The sequence below is a fragment of the Sphaerodactylus townsendi genome, linkage group LG07, assembly GCF_021028975.2.
Source record: "Sphaerodactylus townsendi isolate TG3544 linkage group LG07, MPM_Stown_v2.3, whole genome shotgun sequence".
Lineage (NCBI taxonomy): Eukaryota > Metazoa > Chordata > Lepidosauria > Squamata > Sphaerodactylidae > Sphaerodactylus > Sphaerodactylus townsendi.
The window spans coordinates 85346227-85370221 of NC_059431.1; the positions used below are offsets into that span (position 1 = coordinate 85346227).

The following is a 23995-nucleotide window of genomic DNA, read 5'->3' on the forward strand; positions in this document are numbered from 1 at the left end:
ACTTATGCCACACTTTCAGGTCGAGTAAGCCTGAGGCAGGAGAGGGGTGCATTCCCAGGCTGAAACCCTGGTGGAAACTAAAGTCAGTTCCACCCCTGAGATTGCACCCGCCCCCTGCTGCACAGGTGTACTCTCCCATGCTAAAGAGTGCTGTACCATTCCAGGTTTGAGTGCCGCTGAGCTGTGCAGTACTTGTCTGCTGGCCTGTTTGCTTTCTCTGCTGGAACCACTCCCACAATCCGTCCCATCCCCCCCCCCCCGAGCTGGTTTGGGCTGTTAATGGCAGTAATTGGCAGACCACAGAGCTGATAGTGGCAACAGTCAATATGTAAGAAATGAACATCCAAGAAACAGAGTTCCTTCCCGCCTCTCAAAAGTGCCTACATAAATATTACCAATTTCCCAACTGAGAAATCCCAAAATAAACACTGTTCCCAGTTTTTCTGTGCAACACCTTGAAAATGCACTCTTTTACAGGTGGACAGGTAATATAATTTATAGGGAATGTTCCAGGTGGGCCACTGGCAACTAGGTGCAATCAGACCCAAGCCCCATTAGCTCTACCAGTGGTTCAGGAGCCACACAAGTGCAGTCAGCTGTGCCAAAGGAGGTAAAAGATGAGCTGATCCAGTCTCAGCTGAATGGTTCCTTCAGCTCAAGCTTGTAGTGTCACAGGAACCACTGAGCCCGACTTGCTCCAGGGCCCTTTTAACTTTCTACTCCCATATTTTAAAATGTGTAAATTTCCTCAGACTCACTGATGCATGGACAGAATGAATGGGGGAGACGTTATGGTGTAAACAAGTTCCCTTTCTTGAGCTTCCATGTCAATATAGTTAAGATATTTCTTTGTTAGATGAGTAATCTCCGTTTCCTTGACAGAAAGATGGCGGCTCACTCCTGAAGCTTCTTTAGGAAGTTGATCATTCACAGGGATTATGTGCACTATTACTACCTAGACAAGGATTTAGAAAAAACATAATATACTGAACCAGTGCTCAGAAATACTGCAGCTAAAAATCTGTTGTGTTTATGATTAGTCTTCACATCTCAGAGAGTAGGTGTGATCCCACTCTTTGTGTGTGTGTGTTGGGGGGAACCAACCTAGGGCTAACATCTATCACAGCTACCCCTATAGTTTTTTATGCTTTTATAAAAGAGATTTTAGAGCTTAACTGCTTTTGGGAATTGATTCTGACAGCAATTTTTGTTAATGACTTCAATATTGTATGCAAGGATTACATTCAAACAAACCATTTTTCTGAAATACTGCCAAGAATAGGTCAAAGATTCAGGAAGCTCAAAGTAAGTTCTTATAACTTGATAGTTTTCATATTTAACCAAAATTAAGTGAGATTTTTTGTTCAATTCAACTGATTGGCTGTATTCTTGTATTCATAATATAATTATTTCATCTGTGCATCATAACTGTTTCTGGTTAGACTATTTCCTTATTTTAGCTTTGCTGTTGCCCCACATTATTGCATGTGATATAGATGTTATTGTTCTGCCTAACCACACTCCCATATAATTAGTCCTTTGATTTCGAGATTGGCTTAAACCTCCTGATTAATGGTAATGTAATGTTTCTCTTCTTAATGATGAGTCTTCTAAAAATCAAATGATGGCTGAGTTATCAGTTATTTTAATACTTTTAGTCAAGGAACAGCTACTACTTGTGGTGTTAAATGGAATGCTTATAATACTTTTATTAGAGCTTTTATTAGAGGGAGAATAACTGCACATGCTTCTTCTAAGAAGTATAGAGGAATAAATAACTTTGAAAGATAGATTGAAATATTGATTAAGTAAATTTGCTGTTATTTCCCACACCAGATCTTTATCTGAAAATTCACAAGGTTAAAAATGAACAAAATGGTATATGATCAGTGAAAGCAGAATAAGCTTTAACTTGTCTGTGATAGTCATTTTCAGAAAGCGATGCGAGACCTGGTAAAATTTTAATGTATCGCTTAAGACAGGAAAAGAATGAGAAATATATTCCTTTCAACAAAGGTGAGAATATAATACATACTGCCTCTACTGAAATAATTTCACAGTTTTATAAAACTTATTCTATTTTATTCTCAATTGTATAGTAAAAGGCACTGAATTTTCTGAAAATGTTTTGGAAACATTTTTCTATCTCCTTGCTCTTTCATGTTTAGATATTATTTAGGGATGGTGATTTAGTAAAATTCACCAAACTCTCCCCCTACCACCAAGTCATATTGGCATTTTGGGGATGTTTCCTTTACTGAACCCTAATTCTCGCCGAATAGCCCTGGTAACAAAAAAGACAATCATAAGAAGGCTTTTTCATCTGGAACTCAAGCCTCGCACTCTACTACCCCCAGCACTATTTCCCAGGTTCACGTGGACCTGGCATATGGTGGCGGGGAGCTCTTCAGTCTAGTATTCAGTTGAAAACATCTTCTCTTCCAGCCTACAAAAATTAACAGGGTTTTAAAACCTGAACCCGAAATTTACTGAGTGAAAAAAAATTGTGCTCATATTTAATCATTTAGTTTTTTAGGAAGAAATTATATTAGTTTTCTATTAGAATGTTCATTTTAGAGAATGCCACCACTGTTATTATATTTTTGTCTCTATTTTACGTATACTTTTTTACTTTTATTTGTTTTTAAATTTAATTGCTAGATTTTGAATTTTCCCCCTTTTTCTCCTATTTTTTAAAAAAGGGTTTTAAAAAAAAAAAGTATTTCAGTTCAAATATGGGCCAACTCAATCCTGTTGGAAAGAAGAAATTCCTGTGAATTCATATTCTGTTCTGTTTCAGTTCTGCTAACGGTCGAGCCTTTTTTTGGCACAAAGAACTCCACTTCGGTGGAGCAGGTGCATTTCACTGACACAAGGCTCCCTATATTGAAGGAAAGCTCCATTTCAGATTCAACCTGTTGTGTGTTCCCACTCCCTATGGCATTACAAGAAATTTTATGATGACATACCTGAATGTCTGAAAAATTAGGAGGATCATGGCTATCACACAAAACCAATTCAATTGAATCTTCAAATATTTCTCCTCCTAAATGATGGTAATAAATCATCCCATTGAACAGATCCTTTTGAAGAAATTTAGTCACTGGATAATCTGTTGAATCATAAAGAGAATACATTAACTCCTAATATAAATACAAATAACAGTTCTATTTCTATTTTCAGGAAACCAAAATTTCAATAGCATTCTTACAAAGCAATCATACAGGGGGCGGGGGCTAAATAGAGTTGTGGAGCTGTTGTGAAGCTTTGCTGACATGTTTGCCCCCTGCACTGGAGAAAGGGATATCCTGGAGGGGGCAAAGGCACCAGCGGCCGGTCACTACTCGGGTCCATGGTTTTGAAACCAAAAAGTCAGGGACACTGTAGTCAGCATTCTCCTAGCCATTCACTGGTTTATACTGTGGGTGGTGAACTTGGACTTACTTGCCCCTTTGGGGACATGTTAAGTCTATTCAGTCTCAAAGAAGCATCTTAGCAGCGGACAGGCAGTTTTGTTTTGCAAGTCTACCCGCACCAGCAGGAAGCCTCTGTGGTAGCAACAGGGCAGCACGGTTGCAGCACTGCCACTGCAAGCCTCACCACTTCTGTAAATTATAAACTGGCATAATCTAAAGTCTCTCTAAATGTTGGGAATCCATTATACTAGGGAGAATTTCAGAGTGTATTTGATAATAAAAGCTACAAATCATTTAGCGAAGGTCATTCCAACTAAAAGAGAAGGGATGATACTGAAATGATGATACTGGGATGATACTGATATTAATACATTGTGGACAACCATAAGATTTCAACCATAAGATTTCAAAATCTAGTGCAACATGGGAATGAATTTGCAAAGTGACATGACAACACACACACACACACACACACACACCTTCCCCCAACATAACATCAAAATATTATAACAAACAAATAATTCTCCTCCACCAGATGGTGTCTAACTTTACCAATAAGGTCTGATCCAGGTTTCTTCATTATTTCTCCTGCCTGTGCTGTTTTTGTGATGTTAAAGAGTATGTAGTCATCACTAGAATCTATGTCAGTAGCTAGAAGCATTGAACTTTGGATCAGGATTGTTTGACCTTCATACACTTCTATTTCAGTGTTGCTGATTAGAAATGGGGGACTATCATCTTTAGGTAAAATGTTGATTGGGAACCTATGGCGACTGCTGTGTCGGCTATCAAAGATTCTAAAGACAATACAGTCCTTTGTGGAATCGCTGTCATCATGGTGGTAACGAACAACTCCAGCCTTAAGGTCTGACACCGTGAACATGAATCCTTTTCCTCCTGTTAAACAATATAAGGGATGTAATTCATAATTGGTATATACTCAAGACAAATATACTCAATCACAAATCACTTAATGATGGTTGAGGATGAAGATTAGAAACAGAAGTATCAACTGCTTCTCTCCAAGTTCTCTGTGAACAACAGCTATTATGGTTGATGTCTAACTCTTGCCCTTCCCCAGAAAGTCAAGGCTCCTCTTTGTCCTGGGAAATTAAGGGTCACTGCACAACCATGAGGGTCCTTTTTCCCTATAAGAAGCTCCCTCACCCAGTAGCCCTTTTCAATATCTCTGGACACCTGTCTGTGATACTGTTCCATAACATCTTGCTCTTCTACTAGAGCTAAGAGCAGCTTTGCTCATTGGAGCATTCCACTCCAAGATCAGCTGACTTACTTCCCCAATTCCTTCACCTATTCCAGGTATAGCCCCTCACAACTGCTTATATCGTAGGACTGTGTGTGTGTTCTGCTGTTTTGATTATTGTATGCTTGTGTATTTCCATTATCCCGAAACAAAATTGTTAAATAAAATTGTTAAATTTTATTTGCTCTCCTGCAGAATTTCTTGCAAAAGCTGACTTCTGTAAGACATAGGTAACCAAGATCTTGAGCTTACCTGACTTTTTGCTAGGAGTCTGCTCTTGCTAGTTCCCTGCTCTAAAAGGGAGAGACTTCTACCTCTTCAGGTAACAGACTTTCACATAGCTGATCTATACTTCTCACGGATGCAGTATTCTCCTTCATATTTTAATAACCCTATTAAAATCTCAGCATACTCCTGAGGTACTCACATCAGGTCATGTGCAAATGTGAATCATGCCCAGAATCCCTTATTCTAATAGTAGAAGGCTAAATACTAGTCCTCATGAAGACATTAACCAAGTCATGATACCTCTTAGTGTGAGCTGTCCATGCAGTAAACCATCAATGACAACTAAGCGAACACCATTTATATCATCATTGTCCACAATCTGAAACTGTTCCCAAGTGATTGGTCGGGACTGCCCTTCCAAAAGATTAAGACCTATAAAACAAAGCGAAATATTTCAAGAAGGGAGGAGGATTATGTAGCCAATCCAGAACAACTGAAGTGAGTTCAGTACCATTGAAATCATTTAGAATTATCATGACACTGAATTTATTAGGATGTTAATTCATTATATGTTTTAAGTGAAATATTTAAAACCACCACCTGACTTGCTTGAAGACTCTGTACAAGTGTAAAATATACTGTACTATACACAAATTAATTTTCATTCATTTAAATCTTTGCTGGCGATTCCTCAAAATAAAATCTTAATTTTTTTTCAGGAAGCTGCAATGCAGATAATAGTCTTCAGATCTCTTTCCCTCAGTTCACCAAAGCAGACTCTTCATGCATTCAGATCTTCTTGGGGAAAAACCCCAAACTCACAGGGGAGTATAGATTTTTAATAGGTGGAGTTTAACACACTTAAACCTAGAGGGACAGACTTCGATACGATTTGCACAGCCACCTCTTTTTTCCAATAATTGTTTAATTCTGTAAGCCATTATTTATCAGAAATGGACAGTCATCAGATAAAAAAGTACTCATTAATGGTGATGACTTTATTATTTAGAGCAGTGATTCCCAGCCAGGGTTCCGTGGTACCCTGGGATGCCGTGAGCATGTCCCAGGGGTACCGCGGCAACACTACTGGTCCCCCTCACTTTTGCAGTGTCTCCCACCGGCACCAGCAAGGACATGGAGCTGGCCCAGGGGGCAGGGCCTGCCACAATGTCAGCAGCCACTCCCCCCCAGTGCTTCCCTTCACCCTGGGAGGGGAAGGTGGGAGGGTGGCAAGCAGGGGCACTGGGAGGGGAAGGTGGGGGGATGGCAGGGGTACCGTGAGATATGAAGAGTGAGGTCAAGGGTACTGTAATGTCGAAAAGGTTGGGAAACACTGATTTAGAGTGTGAGCTCCTTTGGTGCAATGACTAGTATCTTCTTCACCAAGAGGACTTTCTTCTAAATGATTTATAATTCTCTCTTTGATAAAAGTTTTCACTAATGGATCTAGATCTAGGCCAGGGGTAGGGAACCTGCGGCTCTCCAGATGTTCAAGAACTACAATTCCCATCAGCCCCTACCAGCATGGCCAATTGGCCATGCTGACAGGGGCTGATGAGAATTGTAGTTCCTGAACATCTGGAGAGCCGCAGGTTCCCTACCCCTGATCTAGGCCTATAATTTACAAGATCCTTCCCTATCCCTAGTGCTGCTTCCAGTGTTTGAGGGGCACTGAGCACACACTATCCAATGCTCCCCTTCTATCCACTAACAGGTCCCCTCATGTTTTTCGTCAACCCACTCACCTGCATGTCCCTTCCACTGACTGTGCATCCTTCACCCACTCACAAGCCCCCCTACTGCCTGTGTTCACATTTGCCTGACCCTATTCATGTCCTTTCCCTCAAAACAGTGGCTGGGGCACGCAGCTTTATTCCTGCTACCAGAAACTGCCACCGTGCACCACCTACATATGCTTTTCCATCAATGCTGGGAAGCTGAAAGCATGCGTGGTAAAATACTTGCAAGTGAATGGGCAAGGAAGAGTTCATGGACAGGTGATAGGAAAGGTTCATGGCTGAGGGGCTAGATTAGTTTATAGTAACTTTATAGTTGTTTTATACCTATTAAAAATAAAAGCCATACCACTAGAGAAAATTAGCTTGTTCCATTTTATCTCTGGAGTTGCATCCTCTCTTAAACAAGGGTTCCCCATCATGACGCCCATCAATACCTTTGCTGGTGTCTGTCAAATGTTTTTAGATAGTGGGTGGGGCAGGATGGAGGTTTTGCCCAGCAAGGCTTCTGATTGGTTATGCAGATTTTTAAAAATATTGCTTTGGCAGCAGCTGTTACCACAGCACAAAGATCTTCACTGCATGATTCTGTGACTGAAGGTAAGCTGCAGTCATTTCATGGCTGGCTGCACCTCTGGTGGCAGTTCTTTTGTGGCAGTCATTTTGTGACTATTCCTGTCATGGTATGTCAGAATTCCAAAGACTCAAAAATATTGGGGACCCCTTTTAAAATACCCAACATGAAATGAATTCTCACCTGTATTCCATGAAACACGGGGAGCATTTGTATGTGTTGTTCTAACAGAGATATAAACAGTAATTGGTGAACTCTTTTCAAACAGGATATCGTGAACTTCAAACTCCACCTGGTGTAGAAAAATACACATACTGCTTACTAAATATACCACAGTTGAGATATAACTACTGGGATGGCCAGTATAAAATACAAACTAGACAATCAAAATCCTTAGAGGATTTTAGTAGTCTCATAGTATAGTATGGTACTACACACAATATATGAGCTGAGGAAGCTTAGAGTATTAATAATGTGGAATTGAAATATTTAAGATATCCTATTATTTTTTCATGGGTCTTTATTTCTCTCTTTTCAAAAATATGTTGTTTTCTTCACAGGTGATATGTACAGTTCTAAAGAGCCGTGTCACATGTGAGTCATGTATTAAAACTTCCACAAGAGGGAGCACTAATTATACTTATTTAAAAGGCGGAGACCGCGCGGCCAAAAGCGGCGATCTTGTCGATGGCGTTGCATGGAGTGCGACGCGTTATGCGAAAAGCGTTCACACCTGAACGGCGGGCCTAGCGGGCGTCCAGCAGCCCCGCAGAAATGTGACGATTCGCACTGAAGCGCTTCGCGAGGCTGGCGTCTCCAGCGATGTTAATAGCCTGCGCTGCGAGGCGTGCAGGCCCGGCGTCATGCTTACTTGCCAGCAGTCGCGATGGACAACGTGACTGCCCTGATGTCCTGCCGTCCCCATCTGTCAGTTGCCTCCCCACTCCAGCTACTGTCAGTCCCAGTGCATGGAGTCTGGGGAAAGGTGCTTGCCCGCCATGCAGGGAAAGCACCAGGGGCGAACGTGTGTGTATTATTGGGGGAAAAAGGTGACCCAGCAGCCGTCTGGCAGCGATGCAAAGCCATTTTGAAGGCTGGCTCCATGGCGGCTGTTAGCCACCGGAAGTCGCGGCGTCGATGCGTCACAGGGGGGAAAAAAAAAGAGTGGTTTAAAGCGTTTTCCTGAATCGACGTCTTCGCGCCGGTTTAAAGCGTTTCAGCGACGGCGCTTGAATGCGCTACCTCCGCGCTCTTCGCGTCTGAACACTTTCGCATTATGAAGCGGTTCTTTACCGTTTCCACGGCGTCATGGCTTTGCGCATACGTCGCGAGGAAACGGCCTTAGATATGCTGAAGCCAGAAACAGTTTCTTTCCTTAATTTAGCAAAATCTGAAAGAAATTAAGCCATTATGAAAAGTAACATTTTGGCAGGTGGCAGGGATGCATGAAACAAGTCTTCCAATGTGTGTGTGTGTGTGTGTGGGGGGGGGGGATAAAGAAAGGCAAGAAAATTATTTTTATGTATAATTTTCTTGTAGCTGTTGCAACATTCCACAATTCTGCTGAACTAAATTCCACTCAGAATAAACAGACCTGTTTCCTACCATTGAATCTCTGATGAGTTCTAGATTTCATCTCTTACAATGAGAATAGAAATCCCTTTTTCTAAGGGGCAAACTAAATATCCTCATGGCATCCTCATGGTAGCCACATTCCCATTTTAAAGTGATATTAAAATGCCACAAGGACCCAGTCTTGATCATGCTCAGAGAATGGAACCCTTGTTTCATTCTCCCCCCCCCCCCACAAATAAATTATTTTTCAAGGACCAAAGTGGTGGTGGGGGGGAGACTGCTACACTTTAAAATGGTGACAGCAGACCTACATCAGCCACAAGGATGCCATCAAGTCAAGTTTGACCCTAAGAAGCATCAAAACAATCTTACTGGTTTTATTACGAGCCTAAGTTCCCTCATCTTCTGATTTTCTCCCAGCTTCCAAACAGAAGAGGCTAAAGGACTCTGCTGAAACATATTGCTAGCAAAGATGGTGTGAACTGACCAGAAGTATCCTAGCTGCCACAGGGCACCTTCTACTGTACTCTGAACATCCAGGACAATTTTTTTCCACTGGATGCTATTATACTTTGAACATCCAGGACAAATATTTTCTCCAACCGGCCAATAAATATGTCCTGGAGAGAAAAAGTGAAACCCCGGGCAGATGTGAAATGAGAATACTGAGGAAGAATCAGAATCTCACCATCCAGTCTCAACCATCACTCATTCACCTGACCTTCTGAACAGATATTATGTGTCTGCACAAACGATTATCTGTGGCAGGATCCAGATCACACGTAGAAAGACCACCTGTATGACCTCTGTTCAAAAGTTTGGATGAATACATGGAGGGGAAAAGAGGAGACTGTGGTTCCTCAGGGCAGAGTTGTAGCTCAGTGGTAGAGTAGCTGCTTGGGATGCAGAAAGCTCAGTTTCAATCCATGGCATCTCCAGTTGTGCATATGGTTGTGTGTTTTAGAGGACTGGATAGAAGGTTATGTCAAAGACCTATGCCTGCAACCCCAAGGAGATGCTGCCACTGGCGTAATGCCCATTGGGCAAGGTGGGCAGCTGCCCAGGGCATCACCTTGTGGGGGGCATCAAAATGCTGGGTTCGTTTTGGGGTATTTTAGTGGTTTTCCTTTTTGGCCTGCAGGGGGCGCAGTTTTTAGGCTAGCGGCACCATAATTTCAGCGTATCATCAGGAGACTGTCCTTATGCTACCCCCCAAGTTTGGTGAGGTTTGGTTCAGGGAGTCCAAAGTTATGGACTCCCAAAAGGGGTGCCCCTATCCCCCATTGTCCTGGTGCAAAAAAAAAATTTGATCGTGGTGGAGTGGCCGCCCATGGGAGGGGGAGGGAAACAACTCAGGTTTTGCCCAGGGCTACAGTTTGCCCAGGGCTGCCTCATTACGCCCCTGGATGCTGCCAGCCGGAGTAGACTATACTGACTATGATAAACCAGTGTTCTGCCTGACCAGAGGGCAGTTTCATGAATTCAAGAAAAATGTGATCCTTCCATACATTCATCCATCATACATAATATGTCTTTACAGGGGTTATAAACCTTTCAACTGCAAAGGAGGAGACAAGCCACCTTATTTTTTACCTCATAATTTTTCCTCTCTGAGTGGCTGCTATTTGGTGGTTGATATGCAATAAGCATATCATTCAGGCTGTTCCATGTGAAGGATGAGATAGGCTTTGTGTGGTCTTGCAGATGAGTGATGAAGCCCTCTTGGGGTGGCTTGGTAATGTTGAACACCAGAAGAGATTTGGGCGTTTCACTGTCTTCAGCATCCAATATGGCTGTAGACAAAGGGCTCAGAATGAACTGGTCTGTTTCCAGGATGAACATAGCCATGAAGGCAGCTTGGGGAGCCTGGTTAGAAATTGCTCCTTTGATCTGAACTGGAAGCCAAGCACGTTCGGACTACAGGAGAAGAAACAACACATTAACATGTGACAAAAGAGGATGGCTAACTACAGCGGAATCCCTTTCTGATGGCAGAATTCCTACACCTGCTTTAAGAGCACATTCCGTGATTACAAGGCTGATTTTGATACAATTTTTCTGGGTAGCTTTTTCAAATAATTCCTTTATTGAAAATGCATCAGGAAAACACTGTCTTACAACTGGCCATATACATATTTCAAGAAAGTCATATGACTGGGACACAGAGTTGCCAATCCCCAGGTGTGGCCTGGAGTCTTCCAGGAATTACAACTGCCTCCAGACTTTAGAGATCAGGTCTCCTGGAGAAAACAACTGCTTTGGATGGTACACTCTATGGAATTATACCTGGCTGAGGTCCCCCTTACCAAACCCTGCTCTCCCCAGGCTCCACTCCCAAATCTCCAGGAATTTTACAACCTGGAGTTGGCAACCATTCCAGTAGGACAACAGATCACTCCTTTACCACTCATGAATTATCAGGCAGAACGTAGTTTGTCCAGTCATGTACTCTGATTAGCCAGATTTTTTTTTCAGGCTCAGCAAAGAGAACAAATAGGATGCTGATCAAATCTTTGGTGGGCTGCCTTAAAAATAGCTACTGGGCTGCATCTGCCTTAATGAGTCACACGTTGGGCAGGCCTACAAAAGATTCTTAACATCTCTTGCTCATAAATTTGTCTAGAAATATCCATGTTGTGAATGTGCGCCCTTCAGGAGAATTGTTTCAAGAAGGAAGGAAAATATAACAGCTAAGGACAGAAAGCAAGGCTATACTCCTTGTTTTATTGTTAGGAACACTTTGCTATATAATAACACCCATTTGTTTGAAATTTCCATGTATGCTCAGTCATTTATGATTTATACCTTATACACAGTCTTGCTTCGGATGTCAGTGAGATCCAGCCTGATAGGAATGTAATCAATGTTGGGCGAAGGAGGGTCCAGGTGCTGATATCTAAGGCCCATTAAGAGAAAATCCTCACATGTCACTCTGATGTTCTGAACGGTCTTCAGACCTGAAGTGCAGTTCCCATTCAGACACCTATGTTCTAACAGTTCAATAGAAGTTACAATGAAATAAAGTTACAACAGAAACTTGCAGAAAAAGTGCACACAGTTACAGTTAGCTAAAAGCAACTCTGAATTGAAACACAATTGAAATTTACTACTTTCCATTCTGACCTACCTCTCAACATTCAACTGTGACCCTTCTGATAATAATACAAGCAAAAGCCATCTGCCTAGGTGGTCTCACACAATCCCTTAATTTGCCAGAAATAGATTCTGAGATGGGGACACTGCCCTGACTAAAGGGGGAGAGGGTGCATTTCCAGGTTTTGGTTGCAGTCCAGGTTGTCAGATGAAGAGTTCAGTGTTGAGTAAGTAAATAAGTAAACCTCCTGTTTCAAAAGCAGTAAGAAATACATTTTAACAAACGAGCAATGGCAACATAAAGTAAATATAGTGTCTGAAACACTCCTTGTGTCAGAATAAAATGTGTATTTTGGATGCTGCATAATATGGATACTATTATGGATATTGGGTACTGCATACAGGACTTACTGGGGCTAGAAGGTCCCATATATAGCTATATACATTCTTTGACACAGGAGTACAGTGAATTGTTATAATGTACTACTGAAAAAGCAATAGATGAAACATGTTTGGTGTTCACTTTTATCAGGACCCAAGGAATGTTTTATACATATTTGTGATACTCCTGTGTATTTGTTAAAATGTATACTACTTTTTAAAAAAGAGATTTATTTATGTTAATTTTTCCGTGACCCTTTTAACCTTTTTTTTAGTTTTAGTGGGTTGTAGGTCAATTCCACACCTTTTTGTTTCTGTCAAAAACTTTTTGAACCAACCTCCAAAGCCTTTCACTACTGATATCTACTGAATGAGGCACCTGAATATGACCTGAAAGTCAACCACTGTAATCATTGTCAGTTGGTATACTCAACAAACAAGAAGATTTTGATATTTTTGCAGTTACTGTGAACTCATTTTGGAAGCTGCATTGGAGACTTTAAAAGCTGCTTTGATCTTGGTCTGATTTTATTTTATCACATATATTCTTATGGCCATTGATATCTAATGGCTAATTGAAAAAATATAAAGCATGAAGCTTTAACTGTACAATATATAATCATTAATGGTATAATTAAATATGCATATTTGATTGTTGAGGAATTGTTTTGAATTTAAATTTCTAGCCCAAAACTGCTTCTTCTTCTTTTTTTTTTGTAATTCTAGATGTTTCATGCGTTTCCCTTCATGTTGATATCCCTGGAGAAATGCTTCTAATGTAACTTGTAAGTGATATCATAGTGGGGCAGGCAACTGATAGAGTGCCCCCAGTGTGATGACATCACTTCAGACATAACCTGTCATTGTAACAGCACTGCTAATCACTACAACTTCAGAAGGAATCCTCACTTTCCCCATCTCCCGCTGGTTGTCTGGCAACCATAGCTAATGTGAATATACCTTGACTCATCCAACATATAAAAAGAATTTTTGGGATGCTGGCATCCATTACTGTTTTTGTCTACAGAGTACTAAAATAGGACTATACAGACTATGAGACATTCTGCACAACACACACAAAAATCTTCTAGATGTTTTCTAAATAACTGTTTCAGCTTTTCAATTGTCCTCATAGCACAGACAAATAAAGTGTTTCATCCAGTGGCGTAGAGCCAATGGGGCGGGGGGAATGGCTGGGGCGTTCCAGGATGTTCCAGGGACATTCTGGGGCAAGGTAAGGATGGATGGCGCTGCGGCAGGGGCTCATGGCGCATGCCCCGAACGCAGTTCCTCCTCGCTCTGCACCTAGTTTCATCCCAAAACCATTCTCTTACCTGTCTCCCCCCTCCACTGTTATAGCTCCTACTTCTGTTTTGCCAGGAGCTCATGCCTGCCATTTTCTGCTGTCTTGGAATTCTCTGTGCCATGGGCAGATGGGCAGATCTGCCCATGGCACAGAGAACTGCCAAAACGGCAGTTCCAAAACAGCATTCCTTGGGTCACAGAAAATGGTGGGTGCAAGCTTTGGGGAGATTGAAAGTTAGAGCTTTAAACTCAGGTGGGAACAATAAGATGTTTCCTGCTTTCTGCACAGCAAGCAGGAAATGCCTTCAACCTGTCTGGGGAAAAGAGATCGCTAGTTTAGCATTTTCAAAATAAGTTGGGTATAAATAAATAAAATAAATAAAACATCCTGAGGACATCTTGGGGGAAAAGCAGTGCAAACTTCCTTTCCAAAATGCTTCTTTTCATGCCTTAAAGATGTTTTTATTTGTGCTGTGCAGAAAAGACCTATGATACTTCCAATACTGTGTGACACTGAGCATTAGTACTTTCCATTATATTACAATGATGGCTATAAGTATTGTTAAAAATAAAAAGCCAGGCATTTGTGGGGATACAGGGGGCTTACTAGTCTGCTTCAGCTGAGACCCCAGCAAAGGCTTCAGATGCAGAGTTGAGGAGGGTTAATTGAAACTTGTTCCCTCTCCTCCTCTTGTTCTAAATCTTTCCTCCACAGCCTGGAGAAGACCTGGAGCTTCCTCACTAGCTTGCCATTTGGCATCTTATATGGGCAAAGTTTAATTATGTGCATGCACAGCTGAACTGCCTGACATCAAACATCTGTTCCTAATTTGCCTGGCCAGTCTGGCCCCACTACAAGCTCTTAAAGATGACACTCAGCTATGTACAGGAGCTATGCATTGCCTGACCTGGGGAGGCCAGCCTTTTTGCCATCAGGACAGGCATAGGAGTGGTTGGCAGTCTGAGGATTGAGGACTGGGTCTGGATACCTGCTTTGGCCTAGATACATCTGGGAGAAAAGCCAACCACAGATAGTGTCTAAAGTGTATGTAGTACGCCAGCTGATTTTCCTGGGACATGTCCCAGTACATTCCAGGAACAGTTGATACTACTTGCATCTCAAACAGTAATGAGTTCCAAATACCTTCTTCCCTAAATGAAAATAGCAATAAATAATCAGTAACAAAGTTTGCCATACTGGATGTGGAGAAGAAGTTTTGAGGATGGTCCCCACGAGGCCCTTCTTCTTTAGCTTTTCCAGTAACCAACTGACCATGGGCTGGTAGAAAGGTCTCTGAGGATATCAGGCTTATAGTGCACTCCAAGTTTATCTTTCTGTTATAGTTTAAAGAAATTGTGTTCTTGTCAATGACATTAGACAGGCCATGAAACTCAGAAACCTCCAGGGCCTTGGGAATTGTTTTAATAATATTACAGTCTGGTTCAAGTAATTGAACATGAAGGGTGAACGTCTCTGTGAACGTTTCTGTTTCTGTAAATCTGCAAAGGATAAATAAAAATAGATTTTAGGAAGCAGTGACAACACATCAACATGCATGCCAAAGTCTACAAAATTTTATTAAAAGTTTTGTTGCAATTGATCTTATTGTAGGAATAAACTGAAAATATCTGAAATGATCTTGTTTGGTGATAAAATGGCAATTCACCATAAGGGATTTCCCAAGCCACAGTATCTCTAGCACAACTATTTTGTAACGTTTTTGTTTTTATTTCTTTTAAAATCTTTGCATATCCTTAATGTAGTATACAAAGGAAACAACAGCTGGTCATGCCAGTGACTGGTTTTTAAAAGAAGTTTTTTTTTAAGTTAGTTTTTAGTCAGGAGACCTTCACCAGTTTTTATCATAGGATAGTGGCATGAGTTGTGATTGTGTTCAGCAAACTATGGGCCTGGGTTCATGAATCTAGTGTCTTATCCCTGGTCAGATGTTACATTTATGTATCTTGGGATCCTGAGAACTGCAGATATCTGAGTACACTGTCCATGATATTCCCAGGCTGTGTGGTTGCCATGTAGTCTGAACATACGTATATTTCATATACGTATACAGCTTTGATGTGTATAAACTAGAACCCTGGAACCTTGGCAAATCCACAAGTCAGTTTATAAATAGCAAAGCTGTATATGTATAAAAATGTGCATTGTCACATTTTCATATTGAGAGATTCTGTACATGTTTAGAAAATTCCTGGTACACATGGATGTAAGATCTGAAAAGGGCTCTTGAGAGATTCATTTTTGGAATGATAGTTGCCATCATTAACTTTAATGATCAATGGCAGGGGGGAAAAATCTTAATTGCTGGACCTAGAAAAAGAATGAATCATTATGTGCTTGGTATTTATCCATTTCATATAACCCTTGGTTTATTATTCATCATTGTGGCATAAGAAGAAAGTACTAAAATGTATATGAGCCCACAGGTAGAAAACATTCTAATTTCTGTCTACTAAATGTTGGAAATGAGTCTGTTGTTCCTAAGGAATACTCTTTACAAAATAATACTCAAGAATGGTATACCTGTATAACCTCAGCATGACCCAGTCTTCATTGACAATTGGGCAGCCATTGTGAGTGTACTTGACTTCATTGGGAAGAAAATGGCAATCAAATACCTGTCAAAAATAAGCTTGTGATGTTGATTGTCTTGAGAAACATGTAATAAAATAGGAATGATATTCATCCCTTAGCATTAAAAACTAGTAATACAGGAACTATTGTTCACAAAGAGGTGAATAATATTTTTAAACTCTTTTAATGTTTCTTTTGTAAAGTTCTAATCAAAGTATCAACATATAGGCAGGATTCTGGACCTGTGCTGCTGTTCCACCACAGAGTATGACTTCTTCTCAGCCAGCAATTCCTATTCCATGGTCAGATTGTGCTAACATAGAAGCAAGAAGGTTCTTACTCAAACCTGTACATTTTAGTAATATCCATTATCCCACAATAAGAGCTATTTTACACATTATGAAACACAGAATTCTTTGGACAGAAGGGAATGCATAGTAAGGAACGCCAGTCAACCGTATTTGTGCACCTTTATGCCTGTATTTATGTGTATTTGTGCCTGTGTATTCCTTTTTCAAAATCATATTATCTCATTTATACAAAGTGGCTATTGTTACTAAATTATTTTGCCTACATAGCCATGATACTGGTTGAGGTGTTCTTTAAGGTTCAGAAATTGATTTTGAGCCTTCCAAATACAAAGGAGCATAATCAATATCATGACTGGTTCTGGTGGGTTTTCACCAGACCACAGCCACACAGCCCAGATAACCCACCAGAACCAGTTGAATCTGGCTGTGAAAGCCTTCGACAATACAATCTCATGACTATTGACTATCATATTTGCTAATAGCTAGCCAGCCAGTGTGTAATAATGTTCAAAGTCTAGAGAGCTCCATGTTCCTATCACCACTCAGCCATGAAACTTGAGCTAGGAAGCCCATCATACCTCATAGAGCTGCTGTGAAGATAAAAAATAAACAAGAACTATGTACAAGCTTCTTCAAAGGATTAAAAAAGCCCAATACTGCTCCTGATTCTGCTGCCAATAAGTTTAATCACTGTCAGACATTAGGCTTAAAAATAGTTATTTCAATTGTTTTTTTATGTGAATGTAAAAACAAATCTAGACAAAATTCTCATTGTATTACAGGTGCCCATATTACACTATATGTTTTGTGTTCACAGATTGCTTCAGTAATAAGTCAATTATTGGGAAGCCACTGTACGGTTTCCTAAGTCTGTCACCTAAGATGGGCTCCCTCTTTTTGCTGAACTGTAGGTACACCATTCTCTGGATTAACAAATAATCGTGGTATTGTATTATTGAAGGCTTTCACAGCCAGAGTCAACTGGCTGTTGTGGGTCTTCCGGGCTGCATGACCATAATCTAGTAGTTTTTGCTGCTAACATTTTGCCCATATCTATGACTGGCATCTTCACAAACATGTCACAGTGAGGTGTGTTTCTCTCTGTGGCACTGTGATATGCCTCTGAAGATGCCAGTCATAGATGCAGGTGAAATGTTAGGAGCAAAAACTACCAGCCCACAGCTCGAAAAACCCACAACAGCCAATCACAGTATTTTTGCACAGGAAGCTAGGAAATACATTTGAGCCTGGGTTCATACTTCTGGTCTTGAATACAGATGCTGTTAATCTGGGAGTGATTTTGAAGAAGTCTGAATTAGGACTGCCAACCTCCAGGTGGGGTTGGAGTTCTACTGTAATTACAATTGATCTTTAGATAACAGAAATCAGTTCCTCTGGAGAAAATGGCAACTTTGGAGGGCAGAATGCCCTCCTTATGTGCTGCTCTCAAATCTTTAGGAATTTCCCAAGCAAGAACTGCCAACCGTAAACTAAATCTCCCACCTCTTAGGATTCAGTTTTTTAAGAGCCAAATTAAGCCTCATGTATGAAAATTACATCAGATGTTAAGAGACTCAAAGGCAATTTAAGTCACATTTGAAATTGCTCTTAGCCTTGAGAAATCATCTTGTCCCAAGGCAGGAAGATAACTGTATCTTGGTAAGACAATGCTATCTATCAGAAAATAATACTCATAATATCAAAAAACTGTAATTTTCCATCATTAGTTCCTTTTAATTGATAACGAGGGAGATAAATAATGATTTTTTTCCCTTCAGCGGGACTCTCACCATAAATAGAAAAGCGATTATCAGACACAATTTGCTTTGTTAAAAAGAAACATCTGTTTTACACTTCCTAATATGTTTTTCTTTCATATGAAGAGGCAGCCATAATTGTCCATAAATTTAAAAAGTAAAACAAAGGAGAGCTAAATCTTTTCTTAATTACTGTCTCGCTTTGCTTTTATTTCCACTTCAACTACTTTTCAATTACAATCTGTAATTAAATTGTCACACATTCCTAGCACATTACTCACTTTAATGTCAGCAAACTTGATCACAGGACAAGCCTTTCCTTAATGCAGCCTTTGCAATGGTTAAAAGGGCAGGGGAATCCTTTAGCAACAAAAGGGCAGGTTCTGATTTATCTTTGTTCAGAGATTGTTTTATTGAGTTACACCAGTAGTTCTCAACCTTCCTAATGCCGCAACAGTTCCTTCCTAATGCCGCAACAGTTCCTCATGTTGTGGTGACCCCCAACCCTAACATTTATCCATTTTATAGATGAAGAACACTGATGCAGATAGTCTTAGGTGACCCCTGTGAAAGCGTCATTTGACCCCCAAAGGGGTCACGACCCACAGGTTGAGAACCGCTGAGTTATACCAAAAACTCTTGTTACCTGATTCAAATTCTTTCCAATTTGGAAATGAAGTTTTATGTTACTCTACTACCACATACAGAGGCTAGAGATTTACTTTAAAACTGAAAGCTGGGAACATGCTAAACTATCATTACAATATTATAAATGGATAATATAAAATATTATGATGTGATAATATGATATAACATGTGCCTTTTTAAAAAAAATGCAGCCATGATATTGATATAACCATGTGCAAAAATGAAAAAAGGGGGTACCATGATGCCACTGATGATGCTACAGATGACAATAGCAGAGAAACCCTTGAAAATTCTGATCATTTAAGGCTTGTAAAGGGGAAAATACACAGATTCCACAACTGTGAACATGCAGATGGAAGGAAGACATGTGGAAGAACAGTGCCCAAAACAATTCAAATATTTGTGAAATGACTCCCAAGAAAATCAGGAGTAGGTCAAACCTGCAGAAAAACCCTAGGTCTTATAAAAAATTCAAAATAGATTCTAGATTAAATGTTTCAAACATATAACTAAAGCAAATATACACAAATATATGAAGATATGGGCAGCCCAATTCAGAGCCCAAGCAGTGGGACAAGGTGCTGTCGCCAGTGCCACCCTGCCTCCTCCAACAGGGCTTCTCAGCATGGGGAGGGGGTGACCAAAAAAAGCTTCCTTGCCATTGCAAAGCCCCCTATGGACTTACACCTCCCAAATGGGGGTGGAGGTCCAAGCCCCTGGTGCTAGCGTTCCAGCAGGCAAAGGCCAGATGGAAGTCAACTAGTGTGAGTCCATCCCTGGCCATGCCTCTGGAACGCCCCCAGTACACCAGGAAGTAGATGCCCCAGGGAGGTCTAATCCGCCCACACAGCCTCATGCCGCTTTCATAGACAAATTCACACACCCCTTTGGCTTGGACCATTATAATAAGTAAGGAGATAGGTTTATCAAGATCAGGGTCATCTACTCTGACTTGAAGCTGCTCTTCAGGGTCTCAGAATATCTCCATAACTCCTACTGCCTAATAGCTTTTACTAAGTCAGCCTCAAAATTCCACTAATTGTATTAAATCATACATAGGCTGAAATTCAGACAGAATTTTGTAAAAATTTTGTTTTGGTGCCACCTAAATTTACAAACATTTCGCAAATTTACAAACATTTCGCAAGACCAGTAGGGAAGGGTTCTTTAGAGGGCTGGAGGTGGAGCAAAGAAAAGACTCCTTGCTAATCTAGGTTAAAAATAGAAAAGCCTTGAAGATGGAATTGCAGACAAAAATCTTTGGGCCAACATGGTACATAATTCATACCACTATAAATGGTCCTTTAGATATAAGAGTCCCAGATTATCTGAAGGTTTAAAGGATCACCATTATGAATTATACCCAAAAGCTAAATGGTATAGTACAGGTATAGCAATGTCCCAAAGCAAGACTCTAAGCAAATGGGCAGCCACAGTTTGCACAAGCTTCCAAATTGTCTTCTAGGACAGCTTCACATTCAGTACTCCATCTTTCAGTAGTGTAGTTCTGTACGCCATATTAGCAGAGTCTACAAGTGATGATATTTTCCTAACCATACTTTTTAGACAGGCACTTTTTGTTCTTTTGACTAATCTTGATTTGTGGGTGGGGGAGGTCTGGAAGCATCCTCATACTTAACATGCTCAGATAATTTCACCCCATCTAAAATGGGAATGAACTCCACTCAGAACATCAGCACTGCTTGCCACCATCACCTCTGTCTTGCCTGGATTCAGTTTCAGCTACTTCTCTGCATTCCATTTGACCACTGTGCTTAGGCACCAGTTGAAGACAGAAAAGGCAGCATTTGGGTGCTCAGTCAAAGAAATGTAGAAGTGGGTGCTTTCAGCTTGTTGATGACACTGAGCCCAAAACTTTCAAAGATATTAAACAACATTGGTGTTGTGTTGGTTGAAATTATAAAACCCCGGCGTCCCTTATACTCTAGAATTCAGGCAATTGACTCAACAGCCCTAATGCAAATTCTGTGATAAGAAAAAAAATGTCAAAAATTATTGGCATGCCATACATATAACCTCTATCACTTTTTCCAGTTGATTAAATAAAATGTTGTAAATAGCAATATCAAAAGCCACCACCAATAATAAACAAATCACCCATCTGTGGACAAAATAATCATACTGTGCAAAGAAAACTGTTTCGGTTCCATAATCACACTCAAAACCAGATTAAAATGGGTCAGGAACATTTTCTAGAATATGTATAAACTGACAGTTTCTGTTGACAATTTCAGGAGGGTGGCCACGTTGCTTTGTAGTCGAACAGCTAGATTTGAATCCAGCAACACCTTGGAGACCAACAAGATTGCCAGGGTATAAACTACTAAGAGTCAAAGCTCTCTGACAAATAAATCTTTGACTCTTGAACAGGGGCGAACCTTATAGGAAGCAGAAACTGGAGTCCGAGGGGGACAAAACACTGAGTTTGCCCCAGTGAGAATGGAGTCAGCCACCCTCCCCCACCATGAACAAACAATTATTTTTTGCACCAGCTCACAAAACACCTCCCACTCCCAGCAAAACACACATGGCTCTCTCCCCACCAACTCTTTTCCTAATTTCCTAATCACAATAACCCTATGAGGTAGGTTGTTAGCCTGAGAAACAACTCCAAGCCAGTGCAAAAGTGGGTATTAAGCATGTAAAACCTCTCACAAAACCACCCCCAGCAAAAACATTTACCAAACAAATGTCCAGCATCATCTCTCACAAAGCTTACCTTCCAGTGGAGATCCACACCCCAAACAGCATCACTTTCAATGGTGCTTAAAGCTAGGGAGCTCAGATTCTTTCTTTTTAAGAAATCCACCTTAAAGGGAGAATCTGGGGTCTCCAATTAAAACAAAATTGAAAGTGATGCTGTTTGGGGGTGGATTCTCCCCCACCCTGAAACAACATCACTTTTGAGGGTTAAGAAGATTTAAGATGAAACAGAATACTCAGATTCAGCCAGAATCCTGGGCAAATTTGGGCACATTTGGACAAAAGTGTCCAATTATGTCCTGCCCAAATGCTTGAGACAAATGTGAATGCAAGGTATTTGGGCTTTTTTGGGGGGGGGGGTATTTTTGGTGTTTTTTCAGCCTGCAGGGAGGGCATTTTTAAAGCTAGCAGCACCATGATTTCAGGGCATCATCCAGAGACTGCCCTGATGATACCACTCAAATTTGGTGATGTTTGGTTCAAGGGCAGCAAAGTTATGGATGCCCAAATGGAATGCCCTGTCCCCATTGTTTTCAATGGGAGCTAACAGGAGATGGGGGCTACCCATTTGAGGGACCATAACTTTGGTCCCCCTGAACCTAACTTCACCAAACTTGGGTGGTATCATAAGAATAGTTACCAGATGATATCCTGAAATTTTGGTGTCACTAGCTTTAAAAATACACCCCTTACAGGCACCCCTGTAATACAGCCCTGGATGCTATTACCAGGAGGGCCTCCTGAGCCACCTTGACAGTCTGGTGCCTCTGTCTTCAAAAATGTGCAGCCTGCCTACACACTCAGAAATTCCCCATTGGCTACAATGGAGCAAAGTCACTGCAAAACAAAGAATCTTGGGCAACTTTCTTGGGGTGCCTGTAAGGGATGTATTTTTAAAGCTAGTGACACCAAAATTTCAGGATATCATCTGGTAACTATTCTTATGATACCACCCAAGTTTGGTGAAGTTAGGTTCAGGGGGAGCAAAGTTATGGTCCCTCAAATGTAAGGCAGCCATTCTCAAATGTGTAGCCCCAATCTCCTGTTAGCTCCCATTGAAAACAATGGGGATGGGGGCACCCTCTTTGGGGGTCCATAACTTTGCTTCCCCTGAACCAAACATCACCAAACTTGGGTGGTATCATCAGGGCAGTCTCTGGATGGTACCCTGAAATTTTGGTGTTGCTAGCCTTAAAGATGCGCCCCCTGCAGGCCGAAACGTAAAAAACACTAAAAAAATTTAAAAATCACACAAACGACCCGGAAATGGTGGCGCCCCCCCACGTGACCAAATGGGGGCCCCCCTGTCCCTAGGCAGAAACGCCACTGCTCTTGAAAGCTTAGACTCCCAAAATCTTGTTGGTCTCCAAGGTGCTACTGATTCAAATGTAGTTTCTGTTTAATTATTCCCTTATTTAATTTTAACAGTGTTGAGAATTGTATAACTTTGACCAGATCATGTCTATACTTGATATGCTTTTTTTTGAAAAAAATTAAGTATTAGCTGTATTAAGAGAACAGGTTTCCAAGATTCCAATACAAAAGAGCTTCCAGTAATTATTTTTCTTTCAAAAATCAGGCATTGCCCTTATTCAGATTGCAGCATTAGTGCACAAATAAGGGAGCCTCGCTACCTTGCGATATAGGTATCTGTGACCTCTCTGCACAAGTCCTTTAAAACATTTTGAGGCAGGAAATAAAGTGTTTCCTCCATGGAGCTCTGTATTGTTTTTATCCCCAATCATTTCATTTTCAGCCTCAACATTTTTTAAATGAACCCCTTTTTAAATGATTCTCTGACTGAAATGTTTTGGAAACATCTTTGGTTGCTATGCAATCTATTAACTACATTTCCCACACTTCCTCCTTGGCACCATTTTCTAAACTCATTCAGTTCCCCTTCATCTGTTTATTTGCAGCATTTCTCTGTTCTTTTATTTGGGGGGAGTGGAATCTTCAAAGCATCGAGTACACAAAGAGTATAGAATGCAGCACCAGGCTATGAAGCATTGAAGTATCAATTCAACACAGAACAAAAAAAAAAGAGGAAAATTCACATAATGATAGCCAGGAATTGTTTGGAGGGGCGAGTGGAGACATGCATTAATGCAAGGGAAGGATTGAAAATGTTTTAGAAATGTTGCAGGGGATTTTTGCAGAAAGGATTTGTATGTTTGGTTCCATCAGGAAAAATAGCAACATTTTAGATTGGGAAAAGGGTGTTGGGAGAGGAAGCTTAAAGTTTATTAGAACAAGGCTCTGGCATGCCTGATGTTTAAAGAAAAAATACTGGAACCTTTTCCACACTCTAGAGGTACTCTTGATTTTCTTGGTAGTTGTTCCACAAGCACTGGAATCAGTGGGGAATGGTTCTTCCACAAATCTGGCCT

The 23995-nt window shown here is 40.8% G+C and overlaps 1 protein-coding gene across 1 annotated transcript in view; it reads right to left on the bottom strand.

The window, feature by feature from the left end:
• The window catches only part of FREM1 (FRAS1 related extracellular matrix 1), an 89949-nt gene that overhangs the window by 55758 nt on the left and 10196 nt on the right, over window positions 1-23995 (bottom strand). Inside the window, exons 3-11 of the mRNA XM_048503924.1 lie at window positions 16115-16209; window positions 14771-15072; window positions 11599-11783; window positions 10387-10710; window positions 7402-7510; window positions 5209-5340; window positions 3969-4313; window positions 2970-3112; window positions 759-955 (exon numbers count right to left, since the gene is read on the bottom strand). Coding sequence (XP_048359881.1) covers window positions 759-955; window positions 2970-3112; window positions 3969-4313; window positions 5209-5340; window positions 7402-7510; window positions 10387-10710; window positions 11599-11783; window positions 14771-15072; window positions 16115-16209 — 1832 coding nt within the window. The remainder of the gene's footprint in view (window positions 1-758; window positions 956-2969; window positions 3113-3968; window positions 4314-5208; window positions 5341-7401; window positions 7511-10386; window positions 10711-11598; window positions 11784-14770; window positions 15073-16114; window positions 16210-23995) is intronic.